The sequence below is a fragment of the Oncorhynchus gorbuscha genome, linkage group LG13 (genome assembly GCF_021184085.1).
Source record: "Oncorhynchus gorbuscha isolate QuinsamMale2020 ecotype Even-year linkage group LG13, OgorEven_v1.0, whole genome shotgun sequence".
Taxonomy (NCBI): Eukaryota; Metazoa; Chordata; class Actinopteri; order Salmoniformes; family Salmonidae; genus Oncorhynchus; species Oncorhynchus gorbuscha.
The window spans coordinates 15,766,525-15,786,523 of record NC_060185.1 but is presented as its reverse complement, the minus strand read 5'-3'; the positions used below and the strand labels follow the sequence as shown (position 1 = coordinate 15,786,523).

Sequence of the window (19,999 nt, the reverse complement as noted above, 5' to 3'; positions counted from 1 at the left end):
TGTCCAGACCTGTGTGTACATGACGAGTGCATGATGCTATCTGTGGCTGTGTGGGTCAATAGCTCAGAGGTTACATCAACCAGAATTGACACAGCAGATCCTCCCTCTGACTTGGGAAATGAACGAGAGAAGAACAAACACATTTAAGCCTTTAGTGAAAGGCAGCAAAAGCAACAGAAACACAACAGTGTAATGTTACAGCTTCACTCATCCACAGCAGCCCACGTGCCTCCGCTGAAGGCTTACCAGCTGTCAATTCTTTACAGAATTAATCGCTCAGGTAATTAGGTCTGTATGAAACACACACACTGTTTCTCCTGCTTAGTCATGTAGAACAGAAAGGGCCTCATTATTCAGGACTCTGTGTGTGTATGTGAACAGTTAAACACATCTACCCCAACCCTGGTGTTGTGTGTAGTGCAGGAGCAGACAATGCCGATCCTAGAGGGCCAAAGTCAGCAGTGAACAGGCCCTTAACATACCTTGTTGATAGGTAATACAATGAATTGATTAGAAAACAAAGTTACACAGACTGACAGCAGGGGGAGACAAAGTACATGTTTATATTCATTGTCACGCAGCACAGTAAAATCCATTTAAAAATCAAAGAAGTTTGAAATGTCTTTGTGGACAAAATCAATATTAACTCTCAGCAGAAATAAAAGTTTTACAAATCTAATCTTTCTGTACAGTTTCATTTGTACAAAAATGCATGCTTTCCAACAAAGTAAACTTGCCTCTGAAATGCATTTAACTGATAAAAAACACACACATACACACCCAACACAATGCAACTTGAAAATAACTTTACCAGACTAAAGGCACAGTTTTAGAGCAGGACAGAGGTCTTCCCCTATCTCTCTCTCTCTCTCTCTCTCTCTCTCTCTTTCTGCCATCCAATGAGCCTCCAGTTTCCAGTCTATCAGTCAGCCATCACTACTTAAGTTTGTTTCATCCTCAGTTGTTCAGCAGTAGCTTCACAAGACCCCACCGTGTCCATTAGATGAGGATCTCCACTAAGTCTGTGCCTGGGTGGTGTGGGGGATGGGTTCTAGTCGTATCTATGGAGACAGAAAGAACACTTAGCTGAAGACATGTAGAATATCAGATCCAACATTAGAATGAAGTTGCTGAACTAGGGTCAGTTTTACATTTTGGACTGGGTTCACTGTTCCTTGATTGTTCAGTCTTAGCTGTCACTCACCTGTCCTCTGGGTCCTGACCAATCCCAGCCAGGCTCTGCTGGGGAGGGGCAGGACTTTGAGGGACTCTGAACCTTTGTCAGTCTGAGTGCTGCTGTCTCTACTACCCGTCTTAGAATGGGAGGATAGGAGAGGAGTGGAGGGGAGGGAGGAGGAGAGGGGGAGGATAGAGAATTGGAGGGAGGAAGAGAGAGGCAGGTTGGAGGAGAAAGGCAGGGTGGATGAATAAGATGGTGTAGTGGAGTAGGGGAGGGTGGAGGAGAAAGGCAGGGTGGAAGGGAGGGAGGAGGTGGTAGATAAAGAGGAAGGTGGGGAAGAGAGGAGGGGGAGGGAAGGGAGGAGGTTTCTCTCTTTCCTCTCGTCTGTCTGGGAAGCTTGTCGTGGGTGCAGTCCTGTTGCTAAGGAGATGGAGGGGGTGGAGCGGGCAGGGCGGAGGGTGCTGAGGTCACCGCGAGCGTTCCGTTGCTGTAAAACCTTTATCAACGCATCCTTCTCTATCAGCTGGGCGTACAGGTTCCTTATCCTGTACACAAACACAGAAAACACTACCTTGATCCTATTGACTAAAAGTCAGAGTGAACCAATACAAATAAATCAACAATCAAGATGCCTTTTAGACAAGATCAGCCACTTTGATGGTGTGTGATATATATATATACACATTAGTTGAAGTATTTGAAGTTTACATACACTTAGGTTGGAGTCCTTAAAACTTGTTTTTCAATCACTCCACAAATTTCTTGTTAACAAACTATAGTTTTGGTAAGACGGTTAGGACATCTACTTTGTGCATGACACAAGTCATTTTCGCAACAATTGTTTACAGACAGATTATTTCACTTATAACTCACTGTATCACAATTCCAGTGGGTCAGAAGTTTACATACACTAAGTTGACTATGCCTTTAAACAGCTTGGAAAATTCCAGAAAATTATGTCATGGTTATAGAAGCTTCTGATAGGCTAATTGACATCATTTGAGTCAATTGGAGGTGTACCTGTGGATGTATTTCAAGGCCTACATTCAAACTCTGTTCCTCTTTGTTTGACATCATGGGAAAATCAAAAGAAATCAGCCAAGACCTCAGAAAGAAAACTTGGGACCTCCACAAGTCTGGTTCATCCTTGGGAGCAATTTCCAAATGCCTGAAGGTACCCGTTCATCTGTACAAACAATAGTACGCAAGTATAAACACCATGGGACCACGCAGATGTCATACTGCTCAGGAAGTAGACGCGTTCTGTCTCCTAGAGATGAATGTACTTCAGTGTGAAAAGCGAAAATCAATCCAAGAACAACAGCAAAGGACCTTGTGAAAATTTTGGAGGAAACAAAACAAGTCCTTTATCGACATAACCTGAAAGGCCGCTCAGCAAGGAAGAAGACACTGCTCTCTATGGTTTGCAACTGCACATGGGGACAAAGTTCATACTTTTTGAGAAATGTCCTCTGTTCTGATGAAACAAAAAAATAACTGTTTGGCCATAATAATCATTGTTATGTTTGGAGGAAAAAGGGGGAAGCTTGCAAGCCGAAGAACACCATCCCAACCGTGAAGCACGGGGGTGGCAGCATCATGTTGTGGGGGTGCTTTGCTGCAGGAGGAACTGGTGCACTTCACAAAATAGATGGCATCATGAGGAAGGAAAATGATGTGGATAAATTGAAGCAACATCTCAAGACATCAGTCAGGAAGTTAAAGCTTGGTCGCAAATGGGTCTTCCAAATGGACATTGACCCCAAGAATACTTCCAAAGTTGTGGCAAAATGGCTTAAGGACTTCAAAGTCAAGGTATTGGAGTGGCCATCAAAAAGCCCTGACCTCAATACTAAATACTCAATACTACATTTGTGGGCATAACTGGAAAAAGCGTGTTTGAGCAAGGAGGCCTACAAACCTGACTCAGCTACACCACCTCTGTCAGGAGGAATGGGCCAACATTCACCCAACTTGTTGTGGGAAGCTTGTGGTAGGCTACCCAAAACGTTTGACCCAAGTTCAACAATTTAAAGGAAATGCTACCAAATATTGAGTGTATGTAAACTTCTGACCCACTGGGAATGTGATGAAATAAATAAAAATTGAAATAAATAATTATACTATTATTCTGATATTTCACATTCTTAAAATAAAGTGGTGATCCTAACTTATTTTTACTAGGATTAAATGTCAGGAATTGTGAAACTGAGTTTGAATTTATTTGGCTAAGGTATATGTAAAATTCTGACTTCAACTCTATATATATATACAGTATAATGTGTGTACCTGTGCTCCATGTCATTGCAGCGTCTGGTAGCCTGCTGTACATCATCCTCCTGACACAGTGTGCAGCCCGTCATCTCACTGTAGCTACTAGTGTGAGAGTGCACCACCAAGGGGTCCCTACAGACACACACACAACCTTGTGAATGTTAACCTGTTTAAAGGTCTTACTCACATTGGCTACAGAGAGCGAGATCACAGTCATCTGGAACAGCTGGTAGAAGGCATTTGGTTGGTCTGGTAGGCTCACAGCTCGGTTTCCCTTTATAACCAGTGATGGTGTGCCAGCCCTGCCACGTCAGACAAACGTCAGACAAACGTCAGAGCCGGTGTAGTAAGATCCGATCTTAGTCTTAGACGCTTTGCCTGTTTGATGGCTCGTCGGGGGTCGTAGTGGGATTTCTTAGAAGCATCTGGAGTAGTGTCCCTCCCCTTGAAAGCGGCAGCTCTACCATTTAGCTCCGTGCGGATGTTGCCTGTAATCCATGGCTTCTGGTTGGAATATGGTCACTTTGGGGACAATGTTGTCGATGCACATATTAATGATGCCTTCTGACTGATGTGGTAAACTCAATGTTATCTGTTGAATCCCAGAACATATTTCAGTCTGTGCTAGGGAAACAGTCCTTTAGCTTAGCATCCACTTCATCAGGCTACTTCTGTATAGAGCACGTTACTGGTACCTCCTGTTTTACATTTTTTAAAGCAGAAATCAGGAGGATATAGTTATGGTCAGATTTGCCAACGGGAGGGCATGTTAGCGCTGTACAGTATGCTATGTACAGTATGCTATGTACAGTATGCCTCTCTGTGTGTGGAGTAATTGTTTTGTTATTGAACCTTTATTTAACTTGACAAGTCAGTTAAAAACAAATTCTTATTTACAATGACGGCCTAGGAACAGTGGGTTAACTGCCTTGTTCAGGGGCAGAATGACAGATTTTTACCTTGTCAGCTCAGGGATTTGATCGAACAACCTTTTGATTACTGGCCCAACGCTCTAACCGCTAGGCTACCTTCCTGCCTCTACGCTCTAACCGCTAGGCTACCTTCCTGCCTCTACGCTCTAACCGATAGGCTACCCGCCGCCTCTACGCTCTAACCGATAGGCTACCCGCCGCCTCTACGCTCTAACCGATAGGCTACCCGCCGCCTCTACGCTCTAACCGATAGGCTACCCGCCGCCTCTACGCTCTAACCGATAGGCTACCCGCCGCCTCTACGCTCTAACCGATAGGCTACCCGCCGCCTCTACGCTCTAACCGATAGGCTACCCGCCGCCTCTACGCTCTAAACGATAGGCTACCCGCCGCCTCTACGCTCTAACCGATAGGCTACCCGCCGCCTCTACGCTCTAACCGATAGGCTACCCGCCGCCTCTACGCTCTAACCGATAGGCTACCCGCCGCCTCTACGCTCTAACCGATAGGCTACCCGCCGCCTCTACGCTCTAACCGCTAGGCTACCCGCCGCCTCTACGCTCTAACCGATAGGCTACCCGCCGCCTCTACGCTCTAACCGATAGGCTACCCGCCGCCTCTACGCTCTAACCGATAGGCTACCCGCCGCCTCTACGCTCTAACCGCTAGGCTACCCGCCGCCTCTACGCTCTAACCGCTAGGCTACCCGCCGCCTCTACGCTCTAACCGCTAGGCTACCCGCCGCCTCTACGCTCTAACGCTCTAACCGCTAGGCTACCCGCCGCCTCTACGCTCTAACCGCTAGGCTACCCCCGCCGCCTAACCGCTAGGCTACCCGCCGCCTCTACGCTCTAACCGCTAGGCTACCCGCCGCCTCTACGCTCTAACCGCTAGGCTACCCGCCGCCTCTACGCTCTAACCGCTAGGCTACCCGCCGCCTCTACGCTCTAACCGCTAGGCTACCCGCCGCCTCTACGCTCTAACCGCTAGGCTACCCGCCGCCTCTACGCTCTAACCGCTAGGCTACCCGCCGCCTCTACGCTCTAACCGCTAGGCTACCCGCCGCCTCTACGCTCTAACCGCTAGGCTACCCGCCGCCTCTACGCTCTAACCGCTAGGCTACCCGCCGCCTCTACGCTCTAACCGATAGGCTACCCGCCGCCTCTACGCTCTAACCGCTAGGCTACCCGCCGCCTCTACTCTCTAACCGCTAGGCTACCCGCCGCCTCTACGCTCTAACCGCTAGGCTACCCGCCGCCTCTACGCTCTAACCGCTAGGCTACCCGCCGCCTCTACGCTCTAACCGCTAGGCTACCCGCCGCCTCTACGCTCTAACCGCTAGGCTACCCGCCGCCTCTACGCTCTAACCGCTAGGCTACCCGCCGCCTCTACGCTCTAACCGCTAGGCTACCCGCCGCCTCTACGCTCTAACCGCTAGGCTACCCGCCGCCTCTACGCTCTAACCGCTAGGCTACCCGCCGCCTCTACGCTCTAACCGCTAGGATACCCGCCGCCTCTACGCTTTAACCGCTAGTCTACCCGCCGCCTCTACGCTCTAACCGCTAGGCTACCCGCCGCCTCTACGCTCTAACCGCTAGGCTACCCGCCGCCTCTACGCTCTAACCGCTAGGCTACCCGCCGCCTCTACGCTCTAACCGCTAGGCTACCCGCCGCCTCTACGCTCTAACCGCTAGGCTACCCGCCGCCTCTACGCTCCAACCGCTAGGCTACCTGGCGCCCCAGTGATCTAGTTGTCACGCTCTAAGGTGATCTAGAGTTGTCACCTCTGTGTGTGGAGTAAAGGTGATCTAGTTGTCGCTCCAAAAGGTGATCTAGTTGTCACCTAAAGGTGATCTAGTTGTCACCTCTCTGTGTGTGGAGTAAAGGTGATCTAGAGTTGTCACCTCTCTGTGTGTAGAGTAAAGGTGATCTAGTTGTCACCTCTCTGTGTGTGGAGTAAAGGTGATCTAGAGTTGTCACCGTTCTGTGTGTAGAGTAAAGGTGATCTAGAGTTTTGTCACATCTAGTTGCAAAGGTGACGTGCTGGTGATAATGAGTTCACACAGATTTCAGTTTCCTTGCATTAAAATCACTGGCCATGAGAAGTGCTGCCACAGGGTGTGGATTTCCTTGTTTGCTTATGGCCCTATGCAGCTCATTGAGTGTGGTCTTAGTGCCAGCATCGGTTTGTGGAGGTATATAGACAGCTAGGAAATATATGGATGAAAACTCTCTTGGTAGTTAGTACGGTCTGCAGCTTATCATGATGTATTCTAACTCAGGCTAGCAAAAGCTTGAGACTTTCTTACCATTAGAGATTGTGCCCCAGCTGTTAACACCACTCCCCCCTCATCTTTCCCGAGGCTGCCGACCGGTGTACCTGTGTGCTTGAGTGACCTGTTGGGATGTGTGTGTACCTGTGTGCTTGAGTGACCTGTTGGGATGTGTGTGTACCTGTGTGCTTGAGTGACCTGTTGGGATGTGTGTGTACCTGTGTGCATGAGTGACCTGTTGGGATGTGTGTGTACCTGTGTGCATGAGTGACCTGTTGGGATGTGTGTGTACCTGTGTGCTTGAGTGACCTGTTGGGATGTGTGTGTACCTGTGTGCATGAGTGACCTGTTGGGATGTGTGTGTACCTGTGTGCATGAGTGACCTGTTGGGATGTGTGTGTACCTGTGTGCATGAGTGACCTGTTGGGATGTGTGTGTACCTGTGTGCTTGAGTGACCTGTTGGGATGTGTGTGTACCTGTGTGCATGAGTGACCTGTTGGGATGTGTGTGTACCTGTGTGCATGAGTGACCTGTTGGGATGTGTGTGTACCTGTGTGCATGAGTGACCTGTTGGGATGTGTGTGTACCTGTGTGTGTTGGCTGTAGCAGCAGTCTCCATGTTAAAGTGTCTCATGGCGTTCTCCTGCAGGTACTTCTGTTCCCAACGGGTAGAGTCAGCCTCTAGAGTCAGAACCCTCTCCTCCCTCTGCCTCAGCAGCTCCCTCAGAGCAGGGGCACTGCCCTCCCCTACACCCCCACCCCCACCTGGCCCAGTAGTCCCAAGCACACCCCCACACACTCTCTGAGGGGAGGAGAGCGAGGAGGAGGTTTGGAAGAAGGAAGAGACATGTAAAAAATAATTTTAAAAAAGGTTTAGGACAATCCAGACCCATTTTATGCATTAACAAATAGCATATGACCTGTTATGCCATTGTTATGACAGCCGCCAAGAGAGCGTTATGTGTGATACCTGTTGCGTGCGCAGTGTGTGTAGCTCTCTCTCCAGCCGTGTGCGCAGGCGTCTCTCAAGCTGCTCTCTCTTCTCACAGGCCGTCTGCAACTGCACCACAGCATGCTGCAACCCTTCCACACGTGCCGCATACACACACTTCACACGCAGCTACACACACACACACACACACACCAGGGAGGAATAGACACAGATACAGTATGTTGGATTGATCTGTATGTGTATATGGTGTGTGAATAAGTGTCTGAATGAATGACGTAATGTGATATACTGTGACGTAATGTGATATACTGTGACGTAATGTGATATACTGTGACGTAATGTGATATACCGTGACGTAATGTGATATACTGTGATGTAATGTGATATACCGTGACATAATGTGATATACCGTGGCGTAATGTGATATACCGTGGCGTAATGTGATGTGATATACTGTGACATAATGTGATATACTGTGGCGTAATGTGATATACTGTGACGTAATGTGATATACTGTGACGTAATGTGATATACCATGACGAAATGTGATATACTGTGATGTAATGTGATAACCGTAATGACATAATGTGATAAACTGTGACGTAATGTGATATACCGTGACGTAATGTAATATGATAAACTGTAATGTAATGTGATAAACTGTGATGTAATGTGATATACCGTGACATAATGTGATATACCGTGACGTAATGTGATGTACCGTGACGTAATGTGATGTGATATAACGTGACGTAATGTGATATACTGTGACGTAATGTGATGTGATATAACGTGACGTAATGTGATATACTGTGACGTAATGTGATATACTGTGACGTAATGTGATATAATGTGACGTAATGTGATATACCGTGACGTAATGTGATATACTGTGACGTAATGTGATATACCGTGACGTAATGTGATGTGATATAACGTGACGTAATGTGATATACTGTGACGTATTGTGATATACTGTGACATAATGTGATATAATGTGACGTAATGTGATATACCGTGACGTAATGTGATGTGATATACCGTGACGTAATGTGATATACTGTGACATAATGTGATATACCGTGACGTAATGTGATATACTGTGACGTAATGTGATATACCGTGATGTAATGTGATATACCGTGACGTAATGTGATATACCGTGACGTAATGTGATATACTGTGACGTAATGTGATATACTGTGACGTAATGTGATATACCATGACGTAATGTGATATACTGTGATGTAATGTGATATACCGTGACATAATGTGATATACCGTGACGTAATGTGATATACCGTGGCGTAATGTGATGTGATATACTGTGACGTAATGTGATATACTGTGACGTAATGTGATATACCATGACGTAATGTGATATACTGTGATGTAATGTGATATACCGTGACATAATGTGATATACCGTGACGTAATGTGATATACTGTGACGTAATGTGATATACCGTGACGTAATGTAATATGATAAACTGTAATGTAATGTGATAAACTGTGATGTAATGTGATATACCGTGACATAATGTGATATACCGTGACGTAATGTGATGTACCGTGACGTAATGTGATGTGATATAACGTGACGAAATGTGATATACTGTGACGTAATGTGATGTGATATAACGTGACGTAATGTGATATACTGTGACGTAATGTGATATACTGTGACGTAATGTGATATACTGTGACGTAATGTGATATAATGTGACGTAATGTGATATACCGTGACGTAATGTGATATACTGTGACGTAATGTGATATACCGTGACGTAATGTGATGTGATATAACGTGACGTAATGTGATATACTGTGACGTAATGTGATATACTGTGACATAATGTGATATAATGTGACGTAATGTGATATACCGTGACGTAATGTGATGTGATATACCGTGACGTAATGTGATATACTGTGACATAATGTGATATACCGTGACGTAATGTGATATACTGTGACGTAATGTGATATACCGTGATGTAATGTGATATACCGTGACGTAATGTGATATACCGTGACGTAATGTGATATACCGTGACGTAATGTGATATACCGTGACGTAATGTGATATACCGTGACGTAATGTGATATACTGTGACGTAATGTGATAAACTGTGACGTAATGTGATATACTGTGACGTAATGTGATATACTGTGACATAATGTGATATACCGTGACATAATGTGATATACCGTGACGTAATGTGATATACTGTGACGTAATGTAATATGATAAACTGTAATGTAATGTGATAAACTGTGATGTAATGTGATATACCGTGACATAATGTGATATACCGTGACGTAATGTGATGTACCGTGACGTAATGTGATGTGATATACCGTGACATAATGTGATATACCGTGATGTAATGTAATGTGATATACTGTGATGTAATGTAATAAACTGTGACGTAATGTAATGTGATATACTGTGATGTAATGTAATTTGATATACTGTGATGTAATGTAATAAACTGTGACGTAATGTAATGTGATATACCGTGATGTAATGTAATGTGATATACTGTGATGTAATGTAATAAACTGTGACGTAATGTAATGTGATATACTGTGATGTAATGTAATGTGATATACTGTGATGTAATGTAATAAACTGTGACGTAATGTAATGTGATATACCGTGATGTAATGTAATGTGATATACTGTGATGTAATGTAATAAACTGTGACGTAATGTAATGTGATATACCGTGACATAATGTGATATACTGTGACATAATGTGATATATCGTGACGTAATGTGATGTGATATACCGTGACGTAATGTGATGTACAGTGACATAATGTGATATACCGTAATGTAATGTGATATACCGTGACATAATGTGATATACTGTGACGTAATGTAATGTGATATACCGTGATGTAATGTGATATACTGTGACGTAATGTGATATACCGTGATGTAATGTGATATACCGTGACATAATGTGATATACCGTGATGTAATGTGATATACCGTGACATAATGTGATGTGATATACCGTGACGTAATGTGATGTGATATACCGTGACGTAATGTGATATACCGTGACATAACGTCATGTGATATACTGTGATGTGATATACTGTGATGTGATATACTGTGATGTGATATACCGTGACGTAATGTGATATACTGTGATGTGATATACCGTGACGTAATGTGATATACCGTGACGTAATGTGATATACCGTGACGTAATGTGATATACCGTGACGTAATGTGATATACCGTGACGTAATGTGATATACCGTGACGTGATGTATACCTCTTCCTCTAAGTGTAGTGCTCTCTGCTGGGCGCTGCTCAGAGCTGACTCCAGTCTCTCTGCCCTCCGCTGCTGCTTCTCCACCTCTTCCTCCAAACGTTCTTTCTCTATCAGTCCATCCCCTGAGAGACAGCGAGAAACAGAGAGAAGGAAAGGGGGAGATAAAAGATAAGAGACAAAATGCTTAAATCAGACTTACCAACCCTTTAAAGTTAGAATTAGAGAACCCAATACTCCTCATGACTGGAATGTTCAAAGGTAGCAACATGGCATCCAGCTCTACTGTTGACCAAACTCTGGGTAGAGGTGGATGTGTGTTGGGTGGGGGAGGGGAGGGAAGGATAAGGGGATATGGGGGCGGGGGTGGAATCTGCTGAGGCTGCATTCCCAGCACAGACCAGATCATTCCCCTTTGTCTCTGGGTTAACATGTCACACACATGCAGAAGAGGGGAGAGAGACAGGTGTGTGTAGAGGGAGGAGGGGAGAGAGACAGGTGTGTGTAGAGGGAGGAGGGGAGAGAGACAGGTGTGTGTAGAGGGAGGAGGGGAGAGAGACAAGTGTGTGTAGAGGGAGGAGGGGAGAGAGACAGGTGTGTGTAGAGGGAGGAGGGGAGAGAGACAGGTGTGTGTAGAGGGAGGAGGGGAGAGAGACAGGTGTGTGTAGAGGGAGGAGGGAGAGAGACAGGTGTGTGTAGAGGGAGGAGGGGAGAGAGACAGGTGTGTGTAGAGGGAGGAGGGGAGAGAGACAGGTGTGTGTAGAGGGAGGAGGGGAGAGAGACAGGTGTGTGTAGAGGGAGGAGGGAGAGAGAGAGGTGTGTGTAGAGGGAGGAGGGGAGAGAGAGAGGTGTGTGTAGAGGGAGGAGGGAGAGAGAGAGGTGTGTGTAGAGGGAGGGAGGGGAGAGAGAGAGGTGTGTGTAGAGGGAGGAGGGGAGAGAGACAGGTGTGTGTAGAGGGAGGAGGGAGAGAGACAGGTGTGTGTAGAGGGAGGAGGGGAGAGAGACAGGTGTGTGTAGAGGGAGGAGGGAGAGAGACAGGTGTGTGTAGAGGGAGGAGGGGAGAGAGACAGGTGTGTGTAGAGGGAGGAGGGGAGAGAGACAGGTGTGTGTAGAGGGAGGAGGGGAGGAGATATGGTGCAGAGTATTTGGGTAGTTTGTGGGGGGGGCTGAGACGTTGAAACAGCACCTGTCCTAAAACTGCTATAAGATATACCCCCTTTCCCTCCCTTTGCCTGTCTCTACTGACCTCCCCCTCTCTTTATCTCTCCCTCCCCACTCTATCCCTCATTCCTGGTGTTACATACCAGACAGCCCAGTGAAATACAACAAACACTTCCTCTCCTCTCTCATGGTGCCCAGGGAGGGAGAGAAATGGGGAGAGAGGGAGTGGTGGGAGAGAGAGAGAGAGAGAGAGAGAGAGAGAGAGAGAGAGAGAGAGAGCTAGGCAGTGGGAGAGTGTCAGTGGAAGAGAGAGAGGGGAGTGAGTGGGAAAGAGAGAGAGAGAGAGAGAGAGAGCTAGGCAGTGGGAGAGTGTCAGTGGAAGAGAGAGAGGGGAGTGAGTGGGAAAGAGAGAGAGGGGAGTGAGTGGGAAAGAGAGAGAGGGGAGTGAGTGGGAAAGAGAGAGAGGGGAGTGAGTGGGAAAGAGAGAGAGGGGAGTGAGTGGGAAAGAGAGAGAGGGAGTGAGTGGGAAAGAGAGAGGGGAGTGAGTGGGAAAGAGAGAGAGGGGAGGGAGACAGAGCGTGATAATGTGAGAAAGGTGGTGGTCAGGAGGAGAAAGTTCTCTCTGTTTGGGTTTCCAGGCCAGACGAGGTCACTGTCTGTATTCACACTGACTCTCTAATAAAAGTAAGTGTGTGTGTGTGTGTGTGTGTGTGTGTGTGTGTGTGTGTGTGTGTGTGTGTGTGTGTGTGTGTGTGTGTGTGTGTGTGTGTGTGTGTGTGTGTGTGTGTGTGTGTGTGTGTGTGTGTGTGTGTAAAAGGAAATGGGATAATTGTATGTGTGCTGAATTTAGCCTGGGAAGAGAGGGAGTGGTGGAGAGAAGAGAGGAAAGAAGAGAGGAAACCTAAATGCTGGGTGTGTCCTCATTCCCACTCACTAGCACTCATCAACACCACAAACACACAAGTACTCATCAATACCACAAGTACAGACACAAACACACACACTTACTAAGCTCAGCAGCATGTCCATCCTCCTCTCCTTCTGGCTCACAGCACGCTAGCTGTTGATTGGCAGTCTCCAGGCGATCTGAGACATAGACATTACATAGACGTGACACAGTCATAACATAGTAATACACAGACATTACATAGACGTGACACAGACATAACACAGTCATACACAGACATAACACTGTCATATAAGAGCGTCTGCTAAATGACTTAAATGTAAATGTAATGCACAGACATAACACAGTCATACACAGACATAACACAGTCATACACAGACATAACATAGTTATACACAGACATAACATAGTAATACACAGACATAACATAGTTATACAACATAGATGAACATGTTCAACTCCTCTTTCTCCTATCAACACAACTTATTGGTCAAAATGACCCAAATCCCACACATACAGCTAAGAAGAAGGTTGACAAAAGGGTAACGGCACTTTAAGGACCCAATTATTTATTTTATTTTCAACATCCTTTTACAGGTCCCTCCCTCCTGTCCTACCTCTCAGGTCTCTGTTGAAGACAGTCAGGCGTCTTATCTCCCCCTCCAGTTTGCATCTCATTGTTCGGTCCAGCCCCTCCCTCTTTGAGGAGCTCTTCATCAGCCAATCATACTCTTCAGAGATCCTCTGGAGCTCCTCCTCTAACTGCAGCACAAGGAAGAGTAGTTTGTAGAAATGACTGAAATAGGGTCAGATATTTTTCTTCCCCTAATGCTTTAAGACAGGGTGGATGATTAGTTGACTAAGTGAATCAGGTGTGCCAGTTTAGGGTTAGTACAAACATGTGAAGTGTCTAGGGAGGGGTGAGTTTGATAAACCCTGGTTTAAGGCCAAATGAAGCCGTTTTCAAATCAATATCAAATCATTTCTGGGTAACAATTAAGTACCTTACCGTAATATAGTTCCATTCAAATGTTCCAAAATAGCTTTATAGCAAAACCATTTCTCAAGCAAGAATTTTGCTAGGACTGTCTGGGAATAGTCTAAATGGGGAGGGGAAAACCAAAACGTAGCTGTTATTGGCAGAGAGGTTTGGAACTCTTTCTTATTGGTCTATTAATCAATTTACCACATGGTGATGTCACCATGGAAAGCCAAAACTGCTGGTTATAAGATCCTGTGTAGATTGTATTTTCAACCAGCAACTATCAGGAAATAACAATGAGCAAATGTGTTCATACTTTTACACTGGTCATTTTATCAGCTGTTGTACAATATGATATAAAACACACAACACATTAAAATATTGACTAATGGGGCCTATATATAGTGAGTCAGTTATACAGTCACATACAAACTTCCTCGTACCCAGTGCAGTTTGGAGGCCTTCTCTCTGTGTGTCAGCAGCTCGTGTCTCAGAGTCTGGTTCTCCTCACACAGCAGCTGGACCATCTGCTGCACCTTGGCTGCCATGACCACCTCCACACCGGAGGGGCCTGGGGAAGGTTGTTGAGGCTGTGGTTGGAGCTGAGAGACAAGGGTAGAAGTTTGGGCCTGGATGTTGGGGAGAAGGGTGGAGGTATGGGTCTGGGAGGGTGTGGGACTGTGATGGTACTGGACTGAGGGACCCCCTAGGGTCCCGGGGTGGTGCCGCCTGCTCCGGTACTCAGGTGGGGGGTTGCTCTCAGCTCTGGTTGGCTGGGCTGTGGACCAGTCCATTATTGTGGAAGAGGGGGGGTCAATGAAGGGAGGGCCTAGCTCAGAATGAGAGGAGGGGGGCTGGGGTTTCCCTGAGGGGGAGCAGAAGGGCGGGTGGGTGGGCTTGAAGGGGTACTCTGGTGGGGGTCCGCGGGAGTCTACTGATCCTGTGAGTGGGGTTATGTTTAGGGGTGGGGGGTAACTGAGGGAGGGGTTGCTAGAGGGAAGATTACTAGTTCCATTGGCCTCAACACTGATTTGGAGGATCCTCTGGCTGAGAGAATACACATGACCCTGCTTCAGTTGCCTCAGAGTAGAGTCTCCATTGGCCCCTCCACCCCAGATAGACAAGCCCTCAGCCTCATCCCCATCACTCATAAAGCCTTGCTGAGGGCCCAGGGGTGGGCTGGGGCTGGGGAAAGGAGAGGGGTCAGTGTTGGTGTCAGGGCTAGAGGTCTCAGAGGGGCTGTTAGGAGCTAAACTGGTCCAGGCTGAGGGCTGGCTGTCTGGGGTGTGAGAGGGGCTAGGCAGGCTCTCGTGGTCCTCCAGTGTATAATACAGCTGGTCCTGGTAGTGGTGTTGTCCCTGGGTCTGGGCCTTGGCCTGCTCATAGCTCGGCAGCTCCTCTAAACTGGGCTGGAGGGAGGATTGGGTGGGGAGAGGGAGAGGGGGCTGGGGAGGTCCATGTTTCTCCAGGGAGCTACCGTCAGCCTGCTGCTCCTGCCCCTGAGGCTCCTGCCGAGCCCAGCGCAACTGGGGGTGAGCTAGTGGGCGGTGAGGGAAGGTAAGGGGGTAAGGTGGTAGTTGGCTGTCTGAGGTGGGGGCACCGCTGGGCGGTTGCTGCAGCAGGGGTGGGGAGGCCACCTGCGAGGGGTTCAGGTTGTCACTCTGAGGCCCCCATCCTCCCTCTCCTCCTCCATAGCTGGTTTGTTCTTGCATGGTGCTTGTGAGAAGCTTCCCGCCCTCGTCCTCCTCTCCTCTCATGGCGCTCACATAGGGGTGGGACACAAACGTCAAGGCTGCATCACCTAGGAAACAGCAGGGCTCAGAGGTCAATGTCAGGTGTATCATGCCTAAGGCCTAGCTTATCTCCCCCTAACTGCTAGTGTACCTGGTTCCCTGGCAGGTGTGGAGGTGCGACGGGTGAGAAGGATGGACAGTAACGGTGGATGAGTGGTCATTGAGGTGGGGTCATTGTTGATGGTGAAGGGGACTGTTTCTGGGGGGCACTGAACGACGTCCTCCAGTGCAAAGACTCCTGGGAAACTATGGTACGCAGAGAGACCTGGAAAATAAATAACAATTAAATAATTATTTTTACTTATAATAGGTTAGGGACCAGGTGAGTGTTAGTGCCTAGTTCTCAGGAGACGACACTGTCTGGTCATCTGCTGTCCTCAGCATTCCCATCCTGGTGTTTCCCTCCAGTACCTCTCAAAGCAAACAGACTCAACCACATGTCCAACTATCGCCTGTCCTCTGACACACACACACACACACACACACACACACACACACACACACACACACACACACACACACACACACACACACACACACACACACACACACACACACACACACACACACACACAGTAAAAGGTGGAAGATGTCCAGAGAATATTGTAACCATATGCATAGCAAGCTTGCTGTTGTGGCCTACTGGACAACTGACACATTAACCCATTAACTCGGTCCCCCCCGTTTCCCAAACTCGGTCCCGCCCCCCCCCTTTTCCAAACTCTGTCCTGCCCCCCCCCCCCCCCCGTTTCCCAAACTCTGTCCCGCCCCCGTTTCCCAAACTCTGTCCCCCCCCGTTTCCCAAACTCTGTCCTGCCCCCCGTTTCCCAAACTCTGTCCTGCCCCCCCGTTTCCCAAACTCGGTCCTGCCCCCCGTTTCCCAAACTCTGTCCTGCCACCCCCCCTTCATGTCTAGGTTTTTGCCCTTGCACTACATAACTGATTCAAATATTCAAAGCTAATGATGAGTTGGTATTTAAATCACCAAAACGTGAACCCAGGGGGGGCCCCAGGACCGGGTTTGGTAAACCCTGCACTAACAGGCCGAAATAGACAACTGACGCACTAAAGGACAGAAATAGACAACTGACGCACTAAAGGACAGAATTAGACAACTGAACTGACACATCATGGAACGAAGTAAAACCGAAGCCAAATGCTAGCACTATATAGTCAGCTATAATTGCGACCAAGCCGCAATGCACACTTTGAAGAAAAACACCAAAAAGTTATTTAGGCTGGTTAACTTCTCGAAAGCCGGTCAGAGACGGCCCTACAAAATTTGAGACAGCTCAATGAGTCTGTGCGTGCGCAAGGAGCGCGTGGATTGAACTGACCAAAACATCACATGCTGTAAGAAAGCTGACCTCACGCACTTCTTTCCCTTATACAGGCATAAACGTTTACCTCGGTACTAAATGACCGGTCGTGTTGAGACACTTCTCTCCGCGCGCTAATGGTGCAACCGCTCTTGATGCTGACTCCCCCGGCTTTAAGAAAAGCAGATTCGGGCAGAGGCGCAAACAGCCGTGGGTCTGCGACAGTAGCGCGATCGTAATCAGCCCCGGACCGTTCGTTCTGGCATGAGCGGAATGCCAAAGCAAGACCTGCAGTTCAGGGGGGAGTGCCGGGGTCCTAGCGCCCGCAGTTTAATAACCAGGGGTCTTCTTATTATTTTAAATTAAGGTTTTATGACAGACTACACCAAATGGTGTATTGCTGCCACCTACTGTATTGAAACAGAAAATATTCCATTAGGCGGTGGACCCCACATCATACAAAACATGAATAAACAAACACCCCACTCCTTCAGGAACAGTTCAGATCACCTCCTGAACAGACTCAGGGCCTGTGAAGATGGAGCATTCATCAACAGGATTCCTTGTAATACCTCTGCTGTAAAATACTTGAGTCCCAATAAACACTCAGCCACACTCACAATGATGCCTGTTTTCTCAGATTTCCTCTCTGTTCGCACTGTGCAGTTTATAACCAATGCAGTAAATGCTACAAAATCCACCTTAACATGAGACATGTCAGAATCCCTCTGCAGACAAGGAATATTCTCTGGTGTCTCTACTCCTGCTACCATTAGTTCTTCAACTCCACTTCTTTCTTCCACTCGTCTCACTGCTTCCGGATAGGAGACAGCTCTTATGTGGGTCAGTTTGCGTGCATCAACCACTTGATCCAATTCTTCACATATATACTGTATCCTTTGCATTTACTTCTAGCACCAGGATACAGCATGTACGTGAAGAATTGGATCAAGTAATGTCAGTAGGAGTAGAGACACTAGATAATATTCCTTGTCTACAGAGATCCTGTCATGTTGCAGAGTTAACGCCCTGCTTCAAAGATCCACACACGTTTTCTCTGACACATTGGTGCGGCTTGCATCCGGGTTAAGTTCAAATATATACATATATACATGTATATAAATCAATAAAGATCCCCACACAACACACTCCAATCCAATCTTCTTAAGGCGCAGAGCTCTTCTCATTAGATACAAAAAAATAAGCCCTCGTTACTCTCATCGACACCACCTCAATTTTTATAGAGACTTCAAATGGATCTCCCAGATAACAACATCCCAAACCCTTACTCTGACTAAAAAAGACTCAGAACTAGGCTTGGATTTGTATTATTCCACAGCCCCTTTACTTCTCTTATTTCCTTGTGTATTCGCCTCTGTAATACAATTGGTCTCACTCTCATCTCTACTCACGCCATCTTATTCAAACAGAACACCTGCCGTTTTCTTCCCTGGGCCTTTTCACCAATACCAAACGGAAAGGCTCTAACCGGGGGTTATAGTTCAACCCCAGGATATAGGGTTCCAATGATGTCACGCCCCCAACAAAAACCTAATTGATTCAGTTAGGTTCAACTGTAAAACGGATGCTGATTTATGGATGGAAAGAGAGAGAGAGCTCTACCTAACTCTGTCTCACCTGGCATTTTGTGACAGGTAATATTTATCAGAGCCTATTTTTCACACACACACACACACACACACACACACACACACACACACACACACACACACACACACACACACACACACACACACACACACACACACACACACACACACACACACAGGGAGAGAAGGGGGGGCATGTGTAGACTACCTCCGTCGGGCTCGGGCTCGTTAGACACTCCAATGTGATCCAGCCATTGGGCCACATCTTCTGGAATCCAGTTCTCACCAGACTCCAGTCCTGCTTTCCCCCTGGGTGCAGAATCCAGTCCAGCATTTATTTCAGACCCTGACTCCAGACCAGCCTTCACCCTGGGTTCAGAATCCAGTCCAGCATTTCTTTCAGACCCTGACTCCAGACCAGCCTTCACCCTAGGTTCAGAATCCAGTCCAGCATTTCTTTCAGACCCTGACTCCAGACCAGCCTTCACCCTGGGTTCAGAATCCAGTCCAGCATTTCTTTCAGACCCTGACTCCATGCCTGCTTTCCCCCTGGTCAGAGGAAGCTCTGGTTAGGGTGTGTGTGTGGTTAGCTTTATTCCTGCATGTGAGAACTTGCTTGGTACTCAACTACAGTCTGTAAACACCTACTTATATATGTGTGTGTGTGTGTGTGTGTGTGTGTGTGTGTGTGTGTGTGTGTGTGTGTGTGTGTGTGTGTGTGTGTGTGTGTGTGTGTGTGTGTGTGTGTGTGTGTGTGTGTGTGTGTGTGTGTGTGTGTGTGTAATGACAAAACATTCCCTTCAGCAACAAGATGTGTGAAAGATCTCTATCCCTATTTCCCTTTATCTCTCACTTCTCTCTCACACATTTCCCCCTTGCTTATTCACACTACAGAAGAGAGCAGAGGAGAAAGTCAGTCACAGATCACTCTCACAGTACCTACGCTTTATCCCCCCCCCCCCTCTCCGTCTGTCAATTTCTCTCTCCGTCCCTTCCTCGCCCTCTGTCTCCCTCTGCCCCCTCGCCCCGCCGTTTAATGGAGATTGTCCTACCTGAGTGTTGCCCGTGGATAATGTCTGATGAGAACGATGATGGTGAGAGTCAGCGATGAGTGTGTGCTTTGGGGCTTCTAAATCCACCAAACCATCAAACCCCACAGTCACACAGACATGCCGACTCTGCCCAGACCTGCCTCAACACACACACACACACACACACACACACACACACACACACACACACACACACACACACACACACACACACACACACACACACACACACACACACACACACACACACACACACACACACACACATAGGGG

The 19,999-nt window shown here is 47.3% G+C and overlaps 1 protein-coding gene across 2 annotated transcripts; it reads right to left on the bottom strand.

The window, feature by feature from the left end:
- Window positions 1–543: 543 nt before the first annotated feature.
- amotl1 (angiomotin like 1) lies at window positions 544–19,920 on the bottom strand. 2 transcript variants are annotated; one of them, XM_046293747.1, is made up of 12 exons: window positions 19,727–19,920; window positions 18,883–19,223; window positions 15,837–16,010; window positions 14,396–15,753; window positions 13,588–13,732; window positions 13,072–13,149; window positions 10,906–11,027; window positions 7,631–7,780; window positions 7,248–7,462; window positions 3,470–3,586; window positions 1,205–1,725; window positions 544–1,061 (listed from the first exon to the last, which is right to left on the bottom strand). In XM_046293747.1, the coding sequence occupies exons 2-12, from the start codon at window positions 19,208–19,210 to the stop codon at window positions 1,000–1,002; spliced, it is 3,270 nt and encodes a 1,089-aa protein (XP_046149703.1). In that variant the 5' UTR covers window positions 19,211–19,223; window positions 19,727–19,920; the 3' UTR covers window positions 544–999. The 2 variants fall into 2 exon arrangements, with proteins under 2 accessions (XP_046149703.1, XP_046149704.1); XM_046293748.1 differs by lacking the exons at window positions 18,883–19,223; window positions 19,727–19,920 and adding an exon at window positions 17,153–17,335.
- Between the last annotated feature and the right edge of the window lie 79 nt (window positions 19,921–19,999).